We start from the raw sequence: 23177 nt of genomic DNA on the forward strand, positions 1-23177 counted from the left end.
CAACCTCTTTGACCAAGCATTTGGTTACTGTCCTACCATCTCCTTCTTTGGCTCAGTGTCAAATTTTGTCTGATTACAGTCTTGTAAAGCACATGTTTTGCTACATTAAAGGTGCCATATAAATGCAAGTTGTTGTCAAGTATTTTTCTCCAACCTCCTACTGTCTATAGTAGGAGTATTCAAGCTTATGGGACACTTATGGGACATCAAGGAACCTCACTTCCAAACATATTTTTATTTGCATATATCTCAAACTGCTGACACTAGCAGATCGTGATGTTCTGATTTAGGATTTATCTACCAGGAAGTTAACACTTAAAGCAGTCCTTTCTGAATCTTTCAGCCCTCAATATTCAGACAAGGTGATCTAGCAAGTAAGAAATCGGTGTAAACATGATTGTGTTCCCTGGCCTTCATAGAATAGATTTCCAGCATTCAGGGATGCCATGTGTGCTCAGGATTATAGTTTGGTCTCTCCTGTGCTACGTGCTTTTAAAACACAAGCTATGCAGGTCACTTAGACAGGAATTCTTGATTTACCTTGTCTTCTCTCTTCTTTTTAACTCTGTTGCACTTCGGGCCTCTGCCGTTTCCCCGAGCTTTCTCAACTGATGACTGAGGGGGCGCCTGTTGTTCATCTGTTGGATTTAATTTGCAATACCAAGGACCAAAGAACCATTAGTAAATAGCAGTGTGACAGATTCCAATCTCAGTTAAATCACGAAGGATAACCACTGAGCAGAGACCAGAATTGTTTCCAAAGGTGAGGAAGGAAGGAAGGAATAAAAAGAAAAAAAAACTACTTCCCAAGGCTACCTTAAGTCAGTTCACAGTTGTATGAGTGGAAGCTTGACAGCAAGTTGTCCTCTCTCCTGCTGCAGTCCATACCTGTTGATTTGGGATTTAATCCTGGTTTTAATACCATTCTCACATTTAAAAATTTTATTTTCTCCTCCTCGCCCTAGGTTATGCACCATTTATCTGCCTACAGGTGTGGAGAGCCTCTCTCAAAAAAATCCTTGTGCTCTGCACTGGACTGCTCTCCGAGGGTGGGTGAATGTGCTAAAATGCTGCAAAGTACTATAAGTGCATAAGAGTAGATTTTCTGATTGGTGATGCCTGAAGTTTTGCTAGGTTTTGTACTAGTGCTCGAAATACCTACCAGTTTGAAATAAGTTAAAATCTGCTCTGGTTACATTATTTAGTTGCCCAAGCCATTTCCCACTGTTTATCTTGTACCAGAGCCTTGTGGCCTACACAAAACCTGAATGAGTCTTCATTCTTGGCCAAGCATCCTGACATTGTGAGAGAACCAAGTTAACAGTACACAGAATTTACAGAACAGAAACAGGTCTTTTGGCTATCAGAGAGGTCAATAATGGGAGGGCATAGATTAAAAGTAATTGACAGAAGGATTAGAGGGATGCTGACTCTTTTCTGGAATTCTGGAAGTCACTGCCTGAAAGGGTGGTAGAGGCGGAAACCTTCATTGCATCTAAAAAATACTTGGAGATGCACTTGAAGTGCCATAACCTACAGGGCTATGAACCAAGAGCTGGAAAGTGGGATTAGGCTGGATAGCTCTTTTTCAACCAGCATGGAAAGAATGGGCTGAATAGCCTCCTTCTGTGCTGTGAATTTTCTATGTTTCTATTTTTCTTTCCAATTGACCTATGTCAGTGTTTATTCTCCACACGAACCTCCCATTTAGCCCTATTAGCATATCCTTTCTCCCTCACATGTTTATCCAGCTTCCCCGTAAATGCATGCTATTCGCCTCAACTCCGCCATGTGGTCGCAGGTTCCACGTTCACATGCACCACTCAGTTGTCCCTTTTAATCAGGACACCACACCAGCTGAAAAAAACAGCCATGCACAAAACCCTTCAGCCATCAAAATCAGGTGTTTTGCCAGTTCTTCAATAAACTTAACTGACATTATCCCAATTGCACCAGTTCAACACACTACAGGTTGAGAAGTATGGTTAACAGACTGTGAGTAAAAACTGAAATATTCTAGATTAGGGTCTATAATTTTTTTTTGCTCATCTGTATTTTCCAATGCTATGGTTTCCTGCTTCAGTGCTCCAATCTGCAACACACAACCTTGTCACAACACTCAGTAATAAGTGCGCGCTATTGGGTGCCAACAAGTCACTCATCAAAGCAGCATTAACCAGTATGTTAGTCACCAGCCACATGTGACTAATTGGAAATCCAGATGAGGCTAATTCCATTTTGAAAGTAAATAATAGCAAAAGTTAAGTAATACACACCAGCGTTATGATCACATTAATTATATCTGCACAACATATGTGAACTTTAATCTTTCTGTGCTTTTGCTGATAAAACGGTAGGATGAAAGGGTTGTGAGGATTTTTTAATTATTATGTGTTCTTTGGTTACTGATTATTGGTCATCTGTTAAAGTAGTGTGTAACATGGGTGAAAACTCTGGACTGCAACACCACGAAACCATCAGAAATATTAAATGGGAGGGAATCTATCATTGGCACAGTGGCGCAGTGGTTAGCACCGCAGCCTCACAGCTCCAGCGACCCGGGTTCAATTCTGGGTACTGCCTGTGTGGAGTTTGCAAGTTCTCCCTGTGTCTGCGTGGGTTTCCTCCGGGTGCTCCGGTTTCCTCCCACATGCCAAAGACTTGCTGGTTGATAGGTTAATTGGCCTTTATAAATTGCCCCTAGTATAGGTAGGTGGTAGGGAAATATAGAGACAGGTGGGGATGTGGTAGTAATGTGGAATTAGTGTAGGATTAGTATAAAATGGGTTGTTGATAGTCGGCACAGACTCGGTGGGCCGAAGGGCCTGTTTCAGTGCTGTATCTCTAAACTAAATTGAGGTTAGCTCAACCAATCGGAATAACCAATCTAAGTTGACAGAAGAAAGCAAGCCCAACCAATAACAAGCAACTCCAACCGGGCACGTCACAAGAACAGGCAAGGAGCATCCAACAATGTTATGAAGGGAGAAAGTGTATGGACTGGACAGAGAACGGGAGTGGAGGAGGGGTGGGGTAGGATGGAGAGTGTAGGCAGGGAGAGTGGGAGTGGGGCTGGAGGGAGACCAAGGGCCAGGTCTAACACTTTCAACATTCCCAGAAATCGCTCTGAAGAAGTTAAAGTATTGCTCACAGCTGCTAGACTAAAAACCTCGGGCTAAATTTTGTTGAGTTCCTGACATCGGGCTCTGTGGCCTGGTTGGGGGGGTGGGGGTAGGGGTAGGTGGCGGAAGATTGCAGCAGTAGCGACCCGCCACGGAGCCTGACGTCGGGATTGCCGAGCCTGATCTTGCTGGAGGCAGCGAGGCTCTGTGGCGGCCACACACCCACCCCCCTGCCACTCGGCGACAGGACCCAACTTTAGATATTTAAATAAACCTCATGACTACAATTACATACAATTCCCTGCAATCTAAATGGCTGTCCGGGATCTTCCGTGCGACAGGCGGCATTCATGCGCCTTCACTTTCCCGTCCAAGGAAAGCTGGCACCACCAAGGTGGGGAAGGGGAGAACTTAGGATTTTTAGTGTATTGGTGGGTGCAGGGGAGACAGGGTCAACTTTTCATTTCTAGTGTGGGGGGGGGAAGGGTGACCTCTGCAGTTGTGGAGGGGAAGTCAACTCGGCATTTTAAGTGTTTTGAGGTGGGGGAGAGGGCAACTCTGCAATTTAAGTGTTTTGGGGGGTGGGAAATGGGGTGAGAATTTATTTGAGGTGTGGGGGTGGGGGGCACCCTCCATTCATACGGCAGCGTGAAAAGAAAATTTAGCCCCTAGAAGCTGCACTCAGATGTGCCTTGTCAGATAAATTCTTGTCAGAATTCCAGACTTTGGTTAAGAATGAAAAGTTTTGCACTGAATGGTGGTAGATGTTTGGTAAGTAACTATACATGTAAAATACCTGTCTTGCATGTAAGGCATTTTCTACTAAAATGTGTGTGTGCGGTTAAAATTGTTGTTGTTGATGCGATACCAGGCATGGGGAAACTCCAATCTACACTCACTGCCTAGGCTGACACATTGGGCGAGGTACTGGAGTAGCACTTGCAAGGGGCGGGAGGGGTGGTTTGGGGGAAGAAAGGACAATTAAATATGAACCACATTACGACATTGTCACAGTTGAGACAAAACACTAAATTACATTCAAAAGTTTTAAGCTTTAATCTCCATCAGCAACAAACATGAAAAATACAGTCTCAAATCTATTTACAAATAAATAATTTAAGTTATTTTGCATGTTACTTTTCAAGACTTTAAAATAATCTAAATCATCTTGCACAAAGTTTACCATATGCAAATATGCTAACAAATAAATAATGTAGTTATATATATTTATTTTTAAATTAAAGCTAATTTCTAATTGATATATTTTGCATTTGACTCTTGTACACATCTCTTTAAAGAGGTAGCCTCATCACTCCTATTTTTTCAAAAATAAGAGTTACAAAGAATTATGATTAATTTTAACATTATTATTTTATTTGCTTCTGTTTCTCTGTGGTTTAGTACTACAAAAGTGCTCACAACTATGGAGCTGGAACTCATATATTCAGTCATTTGATGGGAAAGGTAAAGCTGAATAAAAAGCCGTATCTCCACATCGTAGCCACATCTACATTTTCACTAAAAGACAAAAAATTTAGCTCCTGTAACAATTCAGCCGCATGCACCTTGTTGGTCTCAGCAACTTCTCAGAAAAAAAGTTCACTAGACGGTGCAATCAATGCTGCATTTTTGAACAAAAATATAGATCCTCTTAAACCAACAGAAATAAATAAAAGGGCATTAAAGTTGATTACAATTCTTTGCAACTCGACATGTATTATGGAAGGGAGGAAGAAATACGTGGAGGCATGCAAGTAATGCATGGGTAGTTGGGTTTCACAGGAGAGATTTCATCCTACCAGATAGAGCAATAGCTGGTTGCTATGGTCAGGTTACTCACAATGATGCAGCATTTTTTTGCCAGGCTAAAAATGTGTATAGGGATCTACAAATTGTAGCTTAGACTTTCTACTTTCATGGAATTAGGCCACATCTTCAGTGGAGCAGAAATTCACCCCTACACCAGGGATGTGCCTCTGACCCCAGACAATTTTTTCAACCTTGGGTTTATTAACAGATGTTTGGTGGGTTTGATGTCTGGCTAGGATGGGAGTGGTGCTTTGAGGCAGTGGGCCTCTAATTGCTGGCAAAACAGTGACTTTTATTTCTCTATTTTCTCTCCACAACCAATTGCACGGACTTTCTGGTTTTAAAGCTTGAGCTCATCTAGCTGCTAAGCAATTCTGAATGCCAGAGATGAAAAGTTATCCTTGGCATCCAGAGTTGGCATGGCACAAATGGAAGGAAATACATTGTTTGATATATATCTCTCCTTTGCATGTTATTCAAATATGTCCATCAGAGCAGGTGTATTGAAGGTTACCAGCGGAAAATCAAACGGAAGGGTGCACAGGAATCTATTCCAACTCCGCTCACAAATTGGTGAGGGAAGATGGCAGATCCCAGGCTGAGTGTTTAGCTTTGTTTCTTTCACCAAGTAGAGTTCAAGGTGGCAGTTAATACACAGGAAATTACTCTTCCACACAACCGAACCCCAATTGTCCAGGTACACACGCCCCAATGTTAAGAGGTCCTCCAACACTGGCATTTTCTAATTTCTAGCTAGCATTTTAGCTAGCAGTAGACAACAGTGACTGGAGGACAAAAGGTTGCTAATAAAGTTATGAGACTGCTCTCAGTAAGTGGGAGCATTAATTTTTAAACTTGACATTACTGTGTAAAGGAGATGAGCAATAAATTAATTATTATGGCAGTGATGCAGTGCTTTTCTGCTCTAAAGGCCTTTTAATATTGTTACTGTGCTGTCAGATGGTAGCACACCATCAGTATAAAGGAAACAAATTCTGCACCTCCAACAGCAACAAAACTCAGCTCTTCCTGATGTCCCAACAGTAACCATTGGAGCTAGCAAAAGATGTGAGTCTCCTTCCCACAAGCCCTCACAGGCACACAGGAATTGGGAACAGAAAAGAAACAGGGACAGCAGTGCTCGGAGGGTACGGATCTATGCTTAAGCTATGCTATGTCTTAAGGTACCAGTTCCTTGCTCACAATGTCGCATAGGTCAAGATTCTAATCTCAGCTGTGTTGCTGGGGGGGTAAAGCACTCAGCAGAGTTTTGATAATTCGCCAAAAGGAGAAAAGGAAATAATGGGAAGCTGAGAAAAAAACATGGGTTTTCTAGTACATCTGCTAGAGGCTAGCTTGAACTGATGCATTGCCAGAAGCTCAGGAGCAGCTCACATGCATGACCTCTCAGCAAGGAAATGCTGTGTGATATTGGAGGAACCTAAAGAGAAGGGAAAATCTGCAATATATAAAATTTGGCATGTATGTCAAGCACTCCTTATTTGGGCATTCACCATTCTGTGACACACAAGCATGCCCATAACTGCATGCCACTAGCTTAGCTGCAGATCCCCACACCAAACACACAGCATACTAATGTGGTCTGAGGACAATTCACAGTGCCCTGACTTTAAGTGGGCTGTGCCATGAGAGATCCACCAGTAATTAATGGGCCCCCCAAAAAAATTAGTGCCAAGTACTACATACTGGAATAGCGATCTGAGCATATAAGTTCTGTGCAACCTTTAATTTCCCTGTAAAGAGGTATGTCAAATTTGGGTGGCTGAAATTCCACTGGGCACTATTTTTAGTGCACTAGTAAACAGATTTGTGTCAAGTTCCTAGATATGTTTCAACAAAACTGTTAATCCATTTATTTTAAATGCGTTACTGACTCTGTTAAAATAATGCATGGGAATCTTACATGAAAACTTTAACCAGTGCATTAAATATAGCACTCAGCAGAATTTTAACCATCACCAACAAGTCTTTCCTCTTCCCTACATTGCACTATGCCAGCAGTTTATTCCATCTACTTTTCACAACCAAACACTAGTCAATTATTAAGCAGTAAAGAACGGAAGTGGCATGAGCTCATTGAAAATATTAGGACACCAGAGTTAAGTCCATCACAAGACAAAGCCGATTTCTAAAGTAACCCTGACTAACTTAATTTTGTTTTCAGCTGTCTTAGCAGCAGCAGCAACAGCAGCTTTGACGCAGAAAGGTTCTGAGACCCAGAAAATCCAAGGGGTGGAACTGGGACATGGGTGGGGAGGCAGAACAGATGGTATTGTATAGGTTGCCTGTTGTATACTTCACCTGATATTCAGGTCCATTAACTTCATAGGCGGCAGATGCGATTCTATTTTACATCCCTATCCATGTCCAACATCTGCAAGTGTTTTACAATATCCTCAGACATCTGGAGTACTCCTCCTAGCATACCAAAATCTACTGTGTGCTCGTCACACAGTAGGCACTGTAGCATTTTACCCCACTCTAGTTGGACACAGCAGATATATAATATAATGCTTTATTTAACACACCATGTGTTATATTCCTCAGAATTCTGAGAGTGGTGAGACTCCACTTTTGCCATGAACTCTTGTTTCACAGGAGTGCAGATTGGAGAATCGGATGCAGAGATCAGTGTGGCTAATTCTCCAACCAGTGATTTTATTGACTAGAAAATCAGGAGTACTGTGACTCAGTGCATTGATCTCAGTGCCTGATTCTTGCATCTACACTACATCTAAACTATATAATCATTGGAAAAGATACCCATGCATTGCCAGATTAATACAAGAATAAGGATTAGCTCTTCAATTTGATCCAAGATGTCCCTGAATCAAACTGTAAAACTGAGAGATCACAGCTTTACCATTTTAGCTGGAATAAGTTATACCCTCAGAAGGAAGAGCTCAAAATGAATGCTACCTGAGTCAAAGGAAAACTATCCTATTTTCTCAATTGGCCAGGGAAATAAAAACAAAGAATAAATATAGAAGATTGTTTGATCTGACCATAGATTAGGTTATATAAAGCATTACTATTGATTTCAAGAATGCCTTTCATGTTAGGATATTGCTGAAGGCACGAAGCATGACTTCTTTATGAAACTCTGCTTGGGCATTCACCATATTGTACATGTTGTATGTTACCCCTTCGTCCTCTTCAAGGCCACCTGCAACACAAACAGTGCAGTACCAAATTAACCATCATCAGATTAGCAAATTTAATCACAGTTCATCCTGTTTAAAGAATGACCTTCAGTATCAGAAACCCATATAAAAACAAAAATGATAAAACAGCTACAAGGTCCATTTGTTAATTTCTATGGCTGTGAAATTGGACTTGGGCGAGAACACAAAACCGGCAGTAGGGCATCTGCCAGTTTATATGCCCCGCCTGATATTCAGATCCACTGAAGTCAATGGAACTGAATATCGGATTGGATATATAATTGGTGGGGGATGCCAGATCACTAGTTTTGTGTTCCCATCCAAGTTAAATGTCACCTTTTATACTTTTTTCCAATGTTCTCCAGAAGGGATGTTTGCTGCAGTGTGGTTCCACTAGTACTGGCAAGACCTCAGGAACCTCACCCAAGCAGAATGTTGGCAGGATGTTTGACCATGATGGGTGCTACAGGGTGAGCCCAATCCTGTTCTCGCTCAATGTCACAAGCTCACACTTTCTAGCACAAATCACTGGATAGCAATCAGGAGCAAGAACACTGGCTGATCTTTTTTTCTCTGAGACTTTTTGCTGATTTAATGGGGGAATTGCTCGACATTGCTACTTAGCTTGACAGCATGAGGGAACTTGATTAACATTTTCAGAAATTCAGTCATTAACTAGGGTTTATTTCAGAGATCAAGTCTTCTCAGCTGTATATAAGTGTTAAACCAGCCGCTTCATGTTGTCAGGATCAGTAACTATTCTCCAATGGTTATCCCACTGATGTCATGAGAACTTACTGCCTGCACAAAAATGGTCAACAAAACCAATAAAAAAATAGCAATTTATAGATTAGTACCAGAAAAACAACTGAAAGCGGTTGCATTGGCAAAAGTTCTACTGGTTCACTACTGCCCTTCGAGGAAGGGAGCCTGTCACCTCCACCCAGTCTGGTCTACACATGAGTCCCAGTCCCATACTACACAGTTAACTCTTAATGTCCTCTGAAATGGTCTAGCAAGTCACTCAGTTGTAAATAATTCTAATAAAGTTAGACAGAAGATCGTGGCTGATCTTCTACCTCAACTCCACCTTCCTGCACTATCCTTATATTGCTTGAATGCCTTAGTATGCAAATCAACTGATTTGTCTTGAATATACTCAACAACTGTGCATCCATAGCTCTGGGGGTAGAGAATGCACAACCCTTTGTATCAGGACAAGAGTCAGCCCAGACGGCTCTGCAAAGTAGACCTCACTAATGATCTGGGGGCTACAGCTCATGTTGGACAGCAGTCCTACAAGACTAGTCAAGCAACAGCCTAACATTATCAATCTCACAGAATCAAATCCTTCAGCCAATATACCAGACTCCTCCTAGTTCCGAAGAAGGGTCACTGACCCGAAACGTTAACTCTGCTTCTCTTTCCACAGATGCTGCCAGACCTGCTGAGTGAATCCAGCATTTCTTGTTTTTGTTCCTCCTAGCTTTATGCTGACCCAAAAGTGGGGGCACAGTGGTTGGGAGTGCCCTGGAAGTCCTCAACATTGACCCTTTGAAATTCGTGTGACTTCACATCAAGCACGATCAAAGAAACCTCCTGCTGATCTTTGCTTACTGTGTTCCCTCCCTCTCTTTCTGTCATCCCCTCATCATATGCCAAATCAGGACGCCTCCATGTTCATAATTTGAAAACACAGTTCTCATGGAGAATAGTGGTAAGTAGTTAAACTGAGGTGGATTAACAGTATTCCTATTCCTCCTGGCTCCTCTTAAGAAAATATCTAACTTACTTCAGAGGGCCTCCTCATCTTCCCCATTAGAAAGGCATTGGGATCCTACAAACATTATAAGATGCTGATTAGCATATATTAATGAGGCTCCCACCTGAGTCAGGCAGGTGCCTCTACTGCCTAAAAAAGGGTCTAGTTAAGATAGCAGCAGGCGGGAATCCAGTATGTCTTTTTACAGCTATTTTAACTGTATGAACACTGATCCCAGCAGGCGGGGTGGCTTAAAATTCTACCTAGTGAGGATAAGTGATGAATAACAGAAGCATGATGGGGTGGGGGAAGGGGAATTATATAAGTATTTAGATGAATTCTTGTACAAATATATTCTATTTGCGTGCAATCAATCGAAGAATCTTGCCATTTCTCGTCACACGCAGTTTATTAAGCCGATTGTCATAATTGCTATCATATTTTTCTGTCGCTTGTTTGAAGTATGGGAAAGCTGCAAGGCTGCATTGGAGGGAGCAGGAACTGTCAGGATGGATTACTGTAATGGACAGAACTGGCTTTTTTATTCTGCATTTGTTAGAGGGTGTAGGATAACATGGATTCGGGAATGGAACAAGCTTTCTGAAACTGCGCAGAAGGGAGTAGGATTTATTTTAATGCAAGATTAATAATCAGTTTACTTGTAGTTTCACATGTTTTCCCACCTAATGCTTCATCGTCTGGAAGAAACATTGGAGGGAAAATTTATCCTGGGGTGGGGGAAGAGTTGCGCAAAATAGGCAATAGCAAATCGGCAGTTCATTTTACATTCCACCGGATTTTCTTCACTATTGATGTTGAGCAGAGTGTAAAATACGCTGATTTGCTCACACCATTTTGCGCAACTGTCCAAGATGAATTTCACCCCCAGTAAGTTTGGGGACTATGGGCTAAATTAGTAAGTAGAAAGAAACAACGAGGGGAACAAAAATAAACATGAACTCCAATTATAAACATACAGAATGAGCACAGTAAAACTAAGGTAAATACATCCATATTACAAAATTTCAATGTATATGAATCTACTATATCTACTACCATTTTGCATTAGTTATCTCTCCCATTTAATTGGCATAATTTCCCAAGCACTGAATGCTAGATTAAATGAGTTTGAATTAGTGAGCCAGTTTTAATGCTATGGCATCCAATACTGGATGAGCAGAAATTTCCCCCAATTAAATATTGGGAAGACTGAAGCCATTGTCTTCGGTCCCTGCGCCACACTCTGTTCCCTACCTCCCAACTCCATCTCTCTCCCTGGCAACTGTCTCAGACTAAACCAGACTGTTCGCAACTTTGGGGTCATATTTGAATCCAAGATGAGCTTCTGGCTTCATATTTACACCATCAACTGAGCGCCTTTTTCCACCTCCGTAACTTCATCCGACTTTACCCCTGCCTCAGCTCATCTGCTGTTGAAATCCTCATTCATGCTCTTGTTACCTCTATACTCAACTTTTCCGATGCACTCCTGGCTGGTCTCCCATACTCTACCCTCCGGAAACTTGAGGTTATCCAAAATTCTGCTGCATATGTCTCAATTTGCACCAAATCCCGTTCAACTATCACACCTGTGCTCACTGACCTACATTGGCTGCCAGTGAAGCAACATCTTGATTTTAAAATTCTCATCCTTGTTTGCATATCTCTCCATGGCCTCAGCCACACCCTATCTTTGTAACTTCCACCAGTCCTACAACACTCCAAGATATCTACGCTCATCATACTCTGGTCTCTTGAGCATCCCTGATATTAATTGATCTACCATTGGTGGCCTTGCCTTCAGTTGCCTAGGCTCTAAACTATGGAATCCCCTCCCTACACCTCTCCACCCCGCTTTCTTCTTTTAAGACAGTCCTTAAAATGTACCTCTTTGACTAAGCTTTTGGTCATCTCACCTAACATCTCATGTGGTTTGGTATCATGTTCTGTTTTATGATGCTCCTCTGAAGCGCCTTAGGACGTTTTATTACGTTAAAGACACTACATAATATAAGTTGTTATTGTCACTGATTTACTTTCTCCTCCCCTACTCCCAACCCCCATCATGCCCACCACCATCCTCATCCAGCCCACGTTAAAAGAATATTTGATTTGATTGACTTGGTATATTTGGCAGCATATGCCTAAGATCAGCAGGCAACGCTTGTGGCTAACCTTATGACGTCATAAGAGGTCTTGTAATTTGACTTATGATGTCATAAGATGATATCATTCATTGAATTACACACAGAAACAGGCCATATGGCCCAACAGGGCTATGGTGTTTATGCTCCACACAAGCCTCCTCTCACCCTACTTCATCTAACCATATCAGCATAACCTTCTATTCCTTTCTCGCTCAAGTATTTATCTAGCTTCCCCTTAAATGCATCTGTTATTTGCCTCAACTACTTCCTGCAGTAACACGTTCCACATTTTAACCACTCTCTGGGTAAAGAAGTTTCTCCTTAATTCCCTATTGGTTTTAAATTCACTATTTAAAGTAACAGTCCAAACATCAATACTATTTTTAATTTTGACTATTATATATTAGTGAAAAATTTGTCCTATTTCCCCATGAGCAGTCTCATTTGTCATTGTAATCTACAAAAACATGCTGTGATGGTTTTCTAGCAAGCTCTTTGGTCACTAGTAAGCACATTACGAACCGAATTGGCTGACCTCTTGTCTGTTAATCCACAGTCTGTAAACATCCCTGAACTTTACAGCATAATTCTGGATCTTTGAAGCTGATTTAAAAAAAAATCTTTTCAAAAAGGATCTCAAGGCTCTGGCGAGGAAGCAGAAATTTACTAAAATGGTAACAGAGATGAGGGACTTCAGTTCTGTGGAGAGACTAAAGGAGCTGGGATTCTTCTTAGAGCAGAGAATTTAATAGTGGGTTTTGATAAGAGAAACTGTCCACTGGCAGGAGTGTCAGTAACCAGATGACACAGATTTAGTATAATTGGCAAAAGAACTAGGGGAAATGAGAACAAATGTTTTTACACAGCAAGTTCTTCTGACCTGGAATGCGCTGCCTGAAAGGGTGGTGGAAGCTGTTTCAACAGTAGCTTTCAAAAGGGAATTGCATAAATACCTGAAAAGGGAAAAAATGCAGGGCAATGGGGTAAGGGGAGGGGAGTAGGAGTAATTGGCTAACTTTTTCAAAGAGCCAGCACAGGCATGCTGGGCTGGATGGCCTTCTTTTCTGCCTTATGATTCTATACAATATTCTATTCTATATAATTGTTCTGCATTAACTGATAAGTCACTGGACCAATGAGAGTAAAGGAAAATTAGATGGAGATGGGGGATTTCAGCAGATTCTAAGTTATACACCCTAGCTATCATCTCAGTAGCTTAGAAAGGTTACTAGTGAGTGAACTTCCCCTGAATTTGTACCCAAGTTAAACTCTGAAAGTCAGATTGATGAGGTAATAGAACACTTGAGCAAGAAGAAACTAGTAAGTAGTTATTGAGCAGAACAGGTGGGTGAGTGAATGAGTTCAGAGTGATGCATGGTTATATCAATACTAATATATAAACTGGTTGTTTTACTTCATTGGTAAAATATAAATGAGGATAAGGGTTCTATGTTCAGAAGATTGCTGAGAACCTTACCTCAGTTATTTGTGAACATGCCCACTTTTTGCTTGATAAACTGCTGTGAAGCGCCTTGGGATGTTTTACTACGTTAAAGGTGCAATATAAATACAAGTTGTTGTTTTGCTCGTGACCAATGTTGGCGGAGCAGTGTCTTTGTCCAAAACAGTTGCTGAACATTAGCTCAGAAATTAAACCACGCACCCCCCCAACCAACAGTGAATGTTTTGAATCACCTGTACAAAAGAAAATTCATTTCCTTATGCTACTTAAAAGAATATAAAATTAAATGTACTCACTAAACATTAAAGATTCGATCATATCCATAGTAACCCTTGCAAAGACCTTCTCAATGGTTTGTAGAAAATTCCATCTGCTTTCACTACTGGATATCACCTTGCAAATTCTGTGAACCATTTTCACAGTCCAGTCCATGCAGTATCCATCCTTTTCACATACCTACACTCAAAAATCAAGGGAATGAAGGTGCTGGTATTTACTACAAGTATAAACACTGGGCTGAATTTTGTTGTGCTCCCGACGTCAGGCTCCATGGCAGGGGAGGGGGCGGGGGGGCCGGAGGATCGTACCGACAGCGGTCTGCCACAGAGCCCGACGCCAGGAGTGCCGGGCCTGATCTTCCGGGCAGTGATGAGGCTCCATGGCGGCACCCCCCCCCCCCCACCACTCGGTGACGGGTCCCGACTTAAAATATTTAAATAATGTACATGAATACATTTAAATGCAATCTCCCGCGATCTTACTGGTTGTCTGATATCTTGCATGCGGTGCCTAGCACTCATGTGCCTTCATTTCCCCGTCCAGGGAAAGCTGGTGCCTCCGAGGTAGGGGCGGGGGGAGCTTAGGATTTTCAGTGTAATGAGGGGGGAGGGAGGAACAGGGTCCGACCTGCATGTGTAGTGTAGGGAAGCGGGGGAAGGGGTGACCTCTGCACTTTGAACAGTTTGGGTGGGTGGGTGGGAGAGGTCAAATCATCAATGTGTTTTGGCGGGGGTAGGGAGAGAAATGGGGCAGGGGGGAATAGGTCAGAAAATATTTTTCAGTGCATTTAAGGGGGGTACAGGGTTCCATTGTGCAAGTTTTGCAACCCTTTAAAAATGGCGCCAGCGCCTGCGCAGAGCTAACTGATGCAGTTGATGGCGTCACAGAGCGTGTCCCTGCCACATGACTGGGGGGAGGCGGCTGCCCTGCATATTATCATGACCCGCCCCGCATTTGATTGTAGCGGCATGCCAGGAACATAAAATCCAGCACATTATGCTGATTATTACTTAAAAAACCCTACTTGTAATTTGTAAACAGAAAATGCTGGAAATGCACTCCAGGCCAGTCAGCATCTGAAGGAGAAAGATAGGGTTAATGTTTTGGGTGCGACCTTTCTTCAGAATCAGAAGCAGATCAGAGACCAGTTGCAAACTAAAGCTCCCTCCACTTTGCCCCAGCAATGTGCCATAAACCCAACCTTTGAAGAATATCACCTGAAGCAAAAGTTAACATTTCAATTCCCCATCCCCAACCAGCCAACCGTATAGTTTCTCTCAGTACAATTGCCAATTTAATGCCAATTTTATTGATTTAGAGACATTTTGTCCTGTGCCCTTAATAGGAATTGTTCAAATTCATCCCATATTGGAGCCTTACAATCAGCAGTGAGGGGAAATTTTCATCCCTTTCATTTGGGTCATATACAAATTCAAATTTCAATTGAGAAAGAAAAGGATTGTTCTCAACGCACTGAACTGTACAATTTAAGATGTTTTAAAATCCTGGTGGGTATCCAAGCCATAATTTGGAATATGAGGCTCTGAAACTACTTTTCAGCCCATTTTTAATTTTCATAATCAGTAACCATTTTCATTCCCCCTCCCCAGACTGCTCTCAACTGGCCTTGATCTTCTTACCAAAGCACTTTACAAAGGCACATAAATTGAAAAATATCAGCTTAGTTACACCCATAACTGCAATAGCCTGAGGATACCCGAACGTAATAATTATTTTCTCCCCTGTCTGATACAATCTGATTCAGTTTTCTTTATTCTACTCACCAAAGACAGGAACACAATAAGTGTGGCGAGTTCATTAAGCCTCCCATTTACTGCTTTATTGGCCAGGAATGTAAAGCACATGTTATTCCCACAACAAATCAGAAGACGAGCACTGTTCTCTAGGAGCCACTCTTGAGGGAAACCTGGAATGAACACAGACTATGTCATCTCTTTTAAATTTTTCCAAATTTCTCCTCTTTTCTGGCCTCTTAAGGCATAAACTCCTTTTGGGGTACATTTCAATGGGCATCAGCAGCTGCCTAGCACCTTGCCCAAGTGATCATTCTTCATGCATGAGTCTAGAGACTGAATGTCAGTAGACTATTTAATTTTTGAGACAACATATTCAAGCTCCATCCTATCTTTCATGCACTCTTTATTGAGGATCACTGGATATTGCTCAGGAACTGAAATCCTAGCTTCCTTCGCCATTCCTAATTGAGGTGTGCCGAGGTCAACTGTAACATCCTAGTTACTGACCTGAACAAGATCAACTAACTTAGCACGTACGGTCAATCAAACCTAGGACAAACTCATAATATATAGGGCTGAATTTTATTCGGGTGCCATGCTGCACAAAAGCACCCTTTAAACTCAGCGCGGTGCCTGCATTTAGCGGCCGCCGAGGAGCTCCCACGATATTTCGCGCAGGGGTTCATTTAACTAGTGGGTGCGGAGCACCTGCCCCTGATGACATATGGGGGCGGCCTCTGCCGTCCCCGGCAACAGCGTCTGGTGCTACCGTGCAGGCGCCATTTTTAAAGGGCTTTAAGCCCTTACAAATAATTATAATTTTTAAAGGGAAAATATAATTGCTTTTTATTAAATATAAAAATAAGTGATGGAGGCCCTTTCCCAACCCACCCCAATGGTCACCTCATTGCCTGAACGGATCATCAATTGATTTTTCAAATACCTGAACTTTCCCCGCCAACCCTCAATCTTTTGCCCTTCAACCCATTCCCACCATCCCCATATCCAATAAAAATGCAGAATTCCGAAGGCGCGCGAAGGCCGAATGGAGGCTGTAAAATTGGCATGGGACGGCAGGTAAGTTATTTTACAAACATTTATTGGCAATCTGCATATGGAGATGAAGGGCCCGCTGACAGGGGCCGCACCAAGGACCGGTAATATGCAGCAGGCTCTTCTCGACGTCGTGTGCTGAGGCAGGCCTCTCTCCGCAGAATTTTACCGGCCCCCGCACTGCGACCCGCGGCATCGCGGGGCCAGTAAAACTCAGCCCATAGTGTGTTTATCCGCTAAAATCAGGCTGACACGCAGACAATCCCTCTAATTATCAGAGGAGTACACAGTGCAAGTTAACATTTTCCAAGTAAAACTAGAGATTATACAGAGTAGTGGATACATTGCCTAGACTTCCATCAACAACACTCCATGTTTGGTTGGCTAATACATTGGAAAAAATAACTGGCTGAATGTTTGGTTACTAACAAGGTCTGAAGATTAGAAAGAGAATTACAGACATGGATGATCAAATACTCTACAGGATATTATGATCCTTGTGCTGCTGGGATAATAGAAATGTCAACCATAAACTTTATTTACAGGATGCCTTCAAGCTCAGTTTCTTCAGTTCATGTCATTCAATTTGTTTTCCCCTCAGTAACTCTTAACTCTCCATCATAACATTTCTTGCCTCTTTATATTTTACTTCTCATTCCAGGCAGTGCTTTTCTGAATTAACTTACTTTGCTTCTTCGAAGCCTGGAATTATCCATCTGTTCTTATTACATTGCTTCGCTTTACATCCTACAATTAACCTTTTTTTTTTAATGAAACTGAGAGTCATCACATCATAATAATAAAAGCAAAATACTGCAGATGCTGGAAATCTGAAATAAAAACAAGAAATGCTGGAACCACTCAGCAGGTCTGGCAGCATCTGTGGAAAGAGAAGCAGAGTTAACGTTTCGGGTCAGTGACCCTTCTTCGGAACTGACAAATATTAGAAATGTCACAGGTTATAAGTAAGTGAGGTGGGAGTGGGGCAAGAGTCATCACATCACCTAGTCTTATTCAATCTTTCTCAGGACTTCAAAACTGTGGAGCTCATTACCTCTCAGTCTTTCCTTTTTCTTACAATTTTCAGGCTTTTTACAAAAAGCAGTTACCTGCTAATTCTTCTAACAAGGTGAAAATGTCATCAGCTGTCCACTCCTTAGCATTTTCATGTAACAATCTAACTGCTGCTGCAAGACCCTTTATACTGTCTTCACTCGCAGGTAATTGGGTCATATGATGCCAATGCATCTGACCTGAAAATGAAACATAGACAAACAATGATATTTTGCCTTTAAACTAGTAGACGTCATAAGACTCTTCATTCTAGAAAGAGTACGGATTGTACTTGAGGATGATCAATGTATGTGAAACTGTATCCCAGCACAGATATGCACCTTCCTGAGGGGAATAAAGGTAAACTAGAAAAGAATCATAAAATCATAGAATAGTACAGAACAGAAGGACAACATTTGACTGTGCCGGTTCTTACAAAGAGCAATCCAGTTCGTCCCACTGCTCTGCTCTTTCCCCATAACCCTACAATTTTTTTCTCCTTCAAGTATTTAACCAATTCCCTTTGGAAAGCTGCAATTGAATCTGTTTCCAGCACTCTAAGGCAGTGCATTCCAAATCCTAACCACTCGTTGCATAAAAAAGTTTTTCCACAAGTTACTTCTGGTTCTTTTGTCAACAGCTTAATTACCCTTCTTAAACGCTTCACGATTTTAAACTCCTCCATCAAATCTCCACTCAGCCGTCCCTGCTCCAAGGAGAACAACCCCAGCTCCTCTACTCTCACCACGTAACTGTAATCCCTAATCTTGGAACCATTCTAGCAAATCTCCTTTGCAACCTCTCCAATCCTTCACATTCCTACAAACTGGACACAACACTCCAACTGGGGCCAAACTATTTGCTTAAAAGTGAAAGCACTGATTCTTACTGAGAGAGTACCACGAGTGCCAGACATCTTTTGGTATCTCACACAACCGACTATAAAATTAGGGGGTGACTGGCTGCCACCATCATAACTGATTAGCAACACTTATTGATCAGATTCACACATGAAGGCCAGGATTTTATGGGCCACCACTTAGAAACAGTGTCCTCCAATAGGATATGAATGTCCAAACACCCATACTGTAATCAGCCTTTAGCACATCATGAGAGTTTGAGAGTTCTCGAGAGGAATTCTTCAAGCAGATTCCATATAGGGATTCAAGTCAAAAGATGAGGCACATCAACAAGGCATCCATCGATCAGAGGCAGAGGGGTGGGGGGGACTGTCACCTCGCCGTCGCCCAGCGATCTTCCCAGGGGCGGGATAGGCCAACATCGGCCTTTCCACCCAGAGGCCAATTGAGGTCCTTAAGTCATACAGTCATAGAGAAATACAGCGCCGAAACAGGCCCTTCGGCCCAACGAGTCTGTGGGCTATTATTAAGTGGGCTATTAATGGCTAATTAAGGGCCTCTTCTCGCTGCCGCTGGGATCTTACTACCGGCAGGAGGGGGGGGCCTCCTCCACGTGGGGAGATCACGTAAAACGAGGCACCCTCCCTGCGGGCTTGGGTGGGAGGGTCCTTCCTCCATGGGCAATTTGTGGCCCACAGAAGACCCCTACCGGGAACAATGTTACCCCTTTCCCCTTGGACTGAATGACCACCACCCCCCCTGCACCCACCCCCACGCCGGGGTCATCCGGACTGGCCCCAGCAACCCTGCCTCAGCTACTTCTGTCCCAGGGTTCCACTGCTGGGCCGGCGGCTGAGCCCTCTGCCATACTATCAGTGGCCACTCTCCCGTTGGTGCTGCTGATACTGCTGAGCTGCCGGCCCTCTGATTGCCTGGCAGTTCTTGGGAGCCAATTCCTGTCCCTTTTAAAGCCTATAAAGGTACAGGGATCCCACCTCTTAAAACTTTGAATCAAAAAGACCAGAGGATCACTCTGGGGGGTAGGGGGTGCATGAAAAGGCAGAGGCGGGGCTCCCCTCACCTTTCCGACCCAGTCCTGGGAGCCCCGCCTCCAGCACAAAATCCAGCCCAAAGAGTGATCATTTGAGTGAGGTATTAGAAAGTTGCCTGCACCCATGAAGCTATGCTTCAGCAAGAGTCAGGTACATCAGAAAACAGGAATGATTTAAAAACAAATATATTAAACAATGAAACCATTCTATGCTAATCGTTACCATCACTGAGGGACATAGGCCCATAGAGTAAGTACAGCAATCTTGCTTGGTTCACCATCGGCCATGGCTTGAGAATGCGAGTCAACCAGAAAGCTATGTCGCACTGGTGCTCCCAGTGATCTAAGAGAACCCGTCGGTAGAACAGACGGACCTGTAACTCCAGCTTTCTAGTCGCACCTGTTCCAAAAAGCACAGTACATAAAATGTTTTAGAAAGTCTATAAATCTCAAAGCAATGATTTATGGGATTCAGATATCCAGAATAAATATTTATGAATTGTGGCAACCTGCCCTTCTGATTGAATAGCTTGGATTTGTTGGATGGGGGGGGGGGCGTGGCTGTGGGAGGAAGGACATAGGAACAAAAAGGGGGTAAAAGTTGAGACAAGGGAACTTGTGTATCCTCTATGTATAAGTGATACGACTTGGAGTCTAGGTACCACGACGATTTGTGTTATTGAATAGAAAACTCTGATAATTTGCTCTGCAAAGTAACATGTACAAAGAACAAAGAACAGCACAGGAATAGGCTATTCGGCCCTCCAAGCCTGCGCCGATCTTGATGCCTGCCTAAACTAAAACCTTCTGCACTTCTGGGGACCGTATCCCTCTGATCCCTCTATGTAATCCCTCCTCCTCTCCTCACCCATCCTTTGCCCCCCCACTCACCACCCCACATGGTAAAGAAGAAAACTAGATGGTGAGACAAATAATTATAGTGAGAATAATAACCATGAATCGTAACTAGTTATCAGACAGTATGTACATACTATCGAGCAATTGCAATAGTTTTTTTGAGGCTTGTTTTACTTTTGACACTACACAGAATGATGTTTAAAGTGACACACAAGCAGGCAGATACACGATTCCAAAATGCCAAGCAAGAACTGGGAGTGCTTGTGCTAGAGAATCACTGGTCGATTTTATGGTGAGCAAAAGAATAAAAAGATATCACATCAAAATGCCTATAAGCACACAAAATAATGTTACACAAGATAGGCACAGATTCTTTGGTCTTAAGAGTTGATAAGTGATCGCCTTTCCTATACCTAACTAACTGAGCAAGTTTGTGCCCTTGACAACTGCAAAATTTCTGCTGCTGCCTTAAAAATTCATCAACAAAAGCACAATAGCACAGTGTAGAGTGCTCTAATGTGCTTTGAGACAGAGTGGTAGGCTAAAGGTAAGCAACTGTGTTTCTTTACATAGTCGATTGCTAAGCAGGGATAACAGTGTCAAAGATGCAGAGCAGACATGAGGCACTGCCCCTAGGTTGCTTTGTCCTCGCTTTTTATTGACAAGCTCAAGAGCAGCAAAAAGCTGGGAGCAGGTTGCCTGGCCATTTAAATGCCTTCATGGCAGGGAATGGTGTGTGGCACAGTGAGATCTAAAAATAGGGAGAACATTTTTAAAATACATTTCAATTGATATTTGTTTACGGGGCATCTAAAGACACTAAAAAAAATCCTGTGTGGATAGAAAGGTTTGTTGTGTCTCAAGAATAAATCCCCTTCCCCTCCCTAGACCAGATCAGTTGTTTTCAGATAGATACAATAATTTAACTTGGGAACAATTGACAGCACACTGCCCAGAGAGTGGTAAAAAGAAAAATGACTTACAATTATTTAGTACCTTTCACAACCTCAGGACATCACAGAATCAAAGAATGGTTACAGTACAGAAGGAGGCCATTCAACCCATTGCATTCTTGCCGACTCTCTGCAAGAGCAATTCAGCTAGTCCCACTTTCCACCTCATCGCCGTTGCCCTGCAACTTCTTTCCTATTCAGATAATTATACAATTCCCTTTTGAAATCCACAATTCAATCCGCCTCCACCAGTCTCAGGCAGTGCAATCCAGATTCTATCCACCACTCGCTGCATAAACTTTATGAAGTCTAGTCACTGCTGTAATGTAGGAAACGTGGCAGCCAATTTTTACACAGCAAAGTCCCACAAACAGTAATTTGATAATGACCCGATAATCTGTTTTTTTAGGCGTTGGTTAAGGGATAAATATTGACCAGAATATCAGGGAGAAATCCCCTGCTTATTTTGAAACAGTGCCCTGGGATCTTTTATGTTTGGTGTTTGGAGAAAAACCTGACCTCCACTCAGTGACATCCCACTGTTGTGATGGAGATGAGAACTCACCATGTGAGAAATCACAGGAATGCAAACATGAGTCCTATCAATCCGTGGCAGAATGCTCTAAGGAACTCCACAACTTAGCCTCTTCCAAGAAGTTATATGATCAGGCTGATGTTTTTCCCACCAAAAGGAGACAGCACAGAGACATTAAACCTTTATGTCACTTGACAAACTAAATATTTTTACATAATAACCTAGCAGCCTCTGGTGGCAAAAATTAATCACTGCAACTGAAAAACTCATTTAAGAGTATTAATCCTCGGCTTTCCAATTAGTAATTTTATCGCTGATGATAGCCTATTTATTTTCAGACCTTACGAAGCTATTTGCTTTAAATTACCATTTAAAAAAAATTCATTCATGGGATGTGGGCATCGCTGGCTAAGTCATCATTTATTGCCCATCCCTAATTGTCCTTGAGAAGGTGGTGGTGAGCTGCATTCTTGAACCGCTGCAGTCCTTGGGGTGTAGGTACACCAACCATGCTGTTAGTAAGGGAGTTCCAGGATTTTGACCCAGCGACAGTGAAGGAATGGCGATTATAGTTCCAAGTAAGGATGATATGTGGCTTAGAGAGGAACTTGCAGGTGGTGGTGTTCCCATGCATCTGCTGCCCTTGTCGTTCTAGGTGGTACAGGTTGCGGTTTGATGCTGTCGATGGAGCCTTGGTGAGTTTCTGCAGCGTCTCTTGTAGATGGTACACACTGCTGCCACTGTGCGTCGGTGATGGAGTGAGTGAATGTTGAAGGAGGTGGATGGGGTGCCAATCAAACGGATTGCTTTGTCCTGGATGATTTCGAGCTTCTTGAGTGTTGTTGGAGCTACTCGCATCCAGGCAAGTGGAGAGTATTCCCTAACACTCCTGACTTGTGCCATGTAGATGGTGAACAGGCATTGGGGAGACAGGAGGTGAGTTACTCGCCGCAGAATTCACAGCCTCTGACCTGATGTTGTAGCCACGGCATTTATGTGGCTGGTCCAGTTCAGTTTCTGGTCAGTGGTAACTCCCAGGCTGTTGATAGTGGGAGATTCAGCGAAGGTAATGCCGTTGAACATCAAGGGGAAATAGATTCTCTCGTGTTTGAAATGATCATTGCCTGATACTTATGTGGTACAAATGTTAATTGCCACTTATCAGCCCAAGCCTGAATGTTGTCCAGGTCTTGCTGCACATGGACGTATTTCAGTATCTGAGGAGTCGCAAATGGTGCTGAACATTGTGCAATCATCAGCGAACATCCCCACTTCCGACTTTATGATAGAA

At 42.7% G+C, this 23177-nt stretch overlaps 1 protein-coding gene across 1 annotated transcript in view; it reads right to left on the bottom strand.

Moving 5' to 3' along the window:
• Nucleotides 1–8005: 8005 nt before the first annotated feature.
• LOC137353661 (F-box only protein 47-like) overlaps nucleotides 8006–23177 on the bottom strand; it is a 32257-nt gene continuing 17085 nt past the window's right edge. Inside the window, exons 6-10 of the mRNA XM_068020017.1 lie at nucleotides 19764–19940; nucleotides 17686–17829; nucleotides 15551–15693; nucleotides 13784–13943; nucleotides 8006–8118 (exon numbers count right to left, since the gene is read on the bottom strand). Of these exons, the coding sequence (XP_067876118.1) occupies nucleotides 8006–8118; nucleotides 13784–13943; nucleotides 15551–15693; nucleotides 17686–17829; nucleotides 19764–19940 (737 nt within the window). The remainder of the gene's footprint in view (nucleotides 8119–13783; nucleotides 13944–15550; nucleotides 15694–17685; nucleotides 17830–19763; nucleotides 19941–23177) is intronic.

The sequence above is a fragment of the Heterodontus francisci genome, chromosome 41 (genome assembly GCF_036365525.1).
Source record: "Heterodontus francisci isolate sHetFra1 chromosome 41, sHetFra1.hap1, whole genome shotgun sequence".
Lineage (NCBI taxonomy): Eukaryota > Metazoa > Chordata > Chondrichthyes > Heterodontiformes > Heterodontidae > Heterodontus > Heterodontus francisci.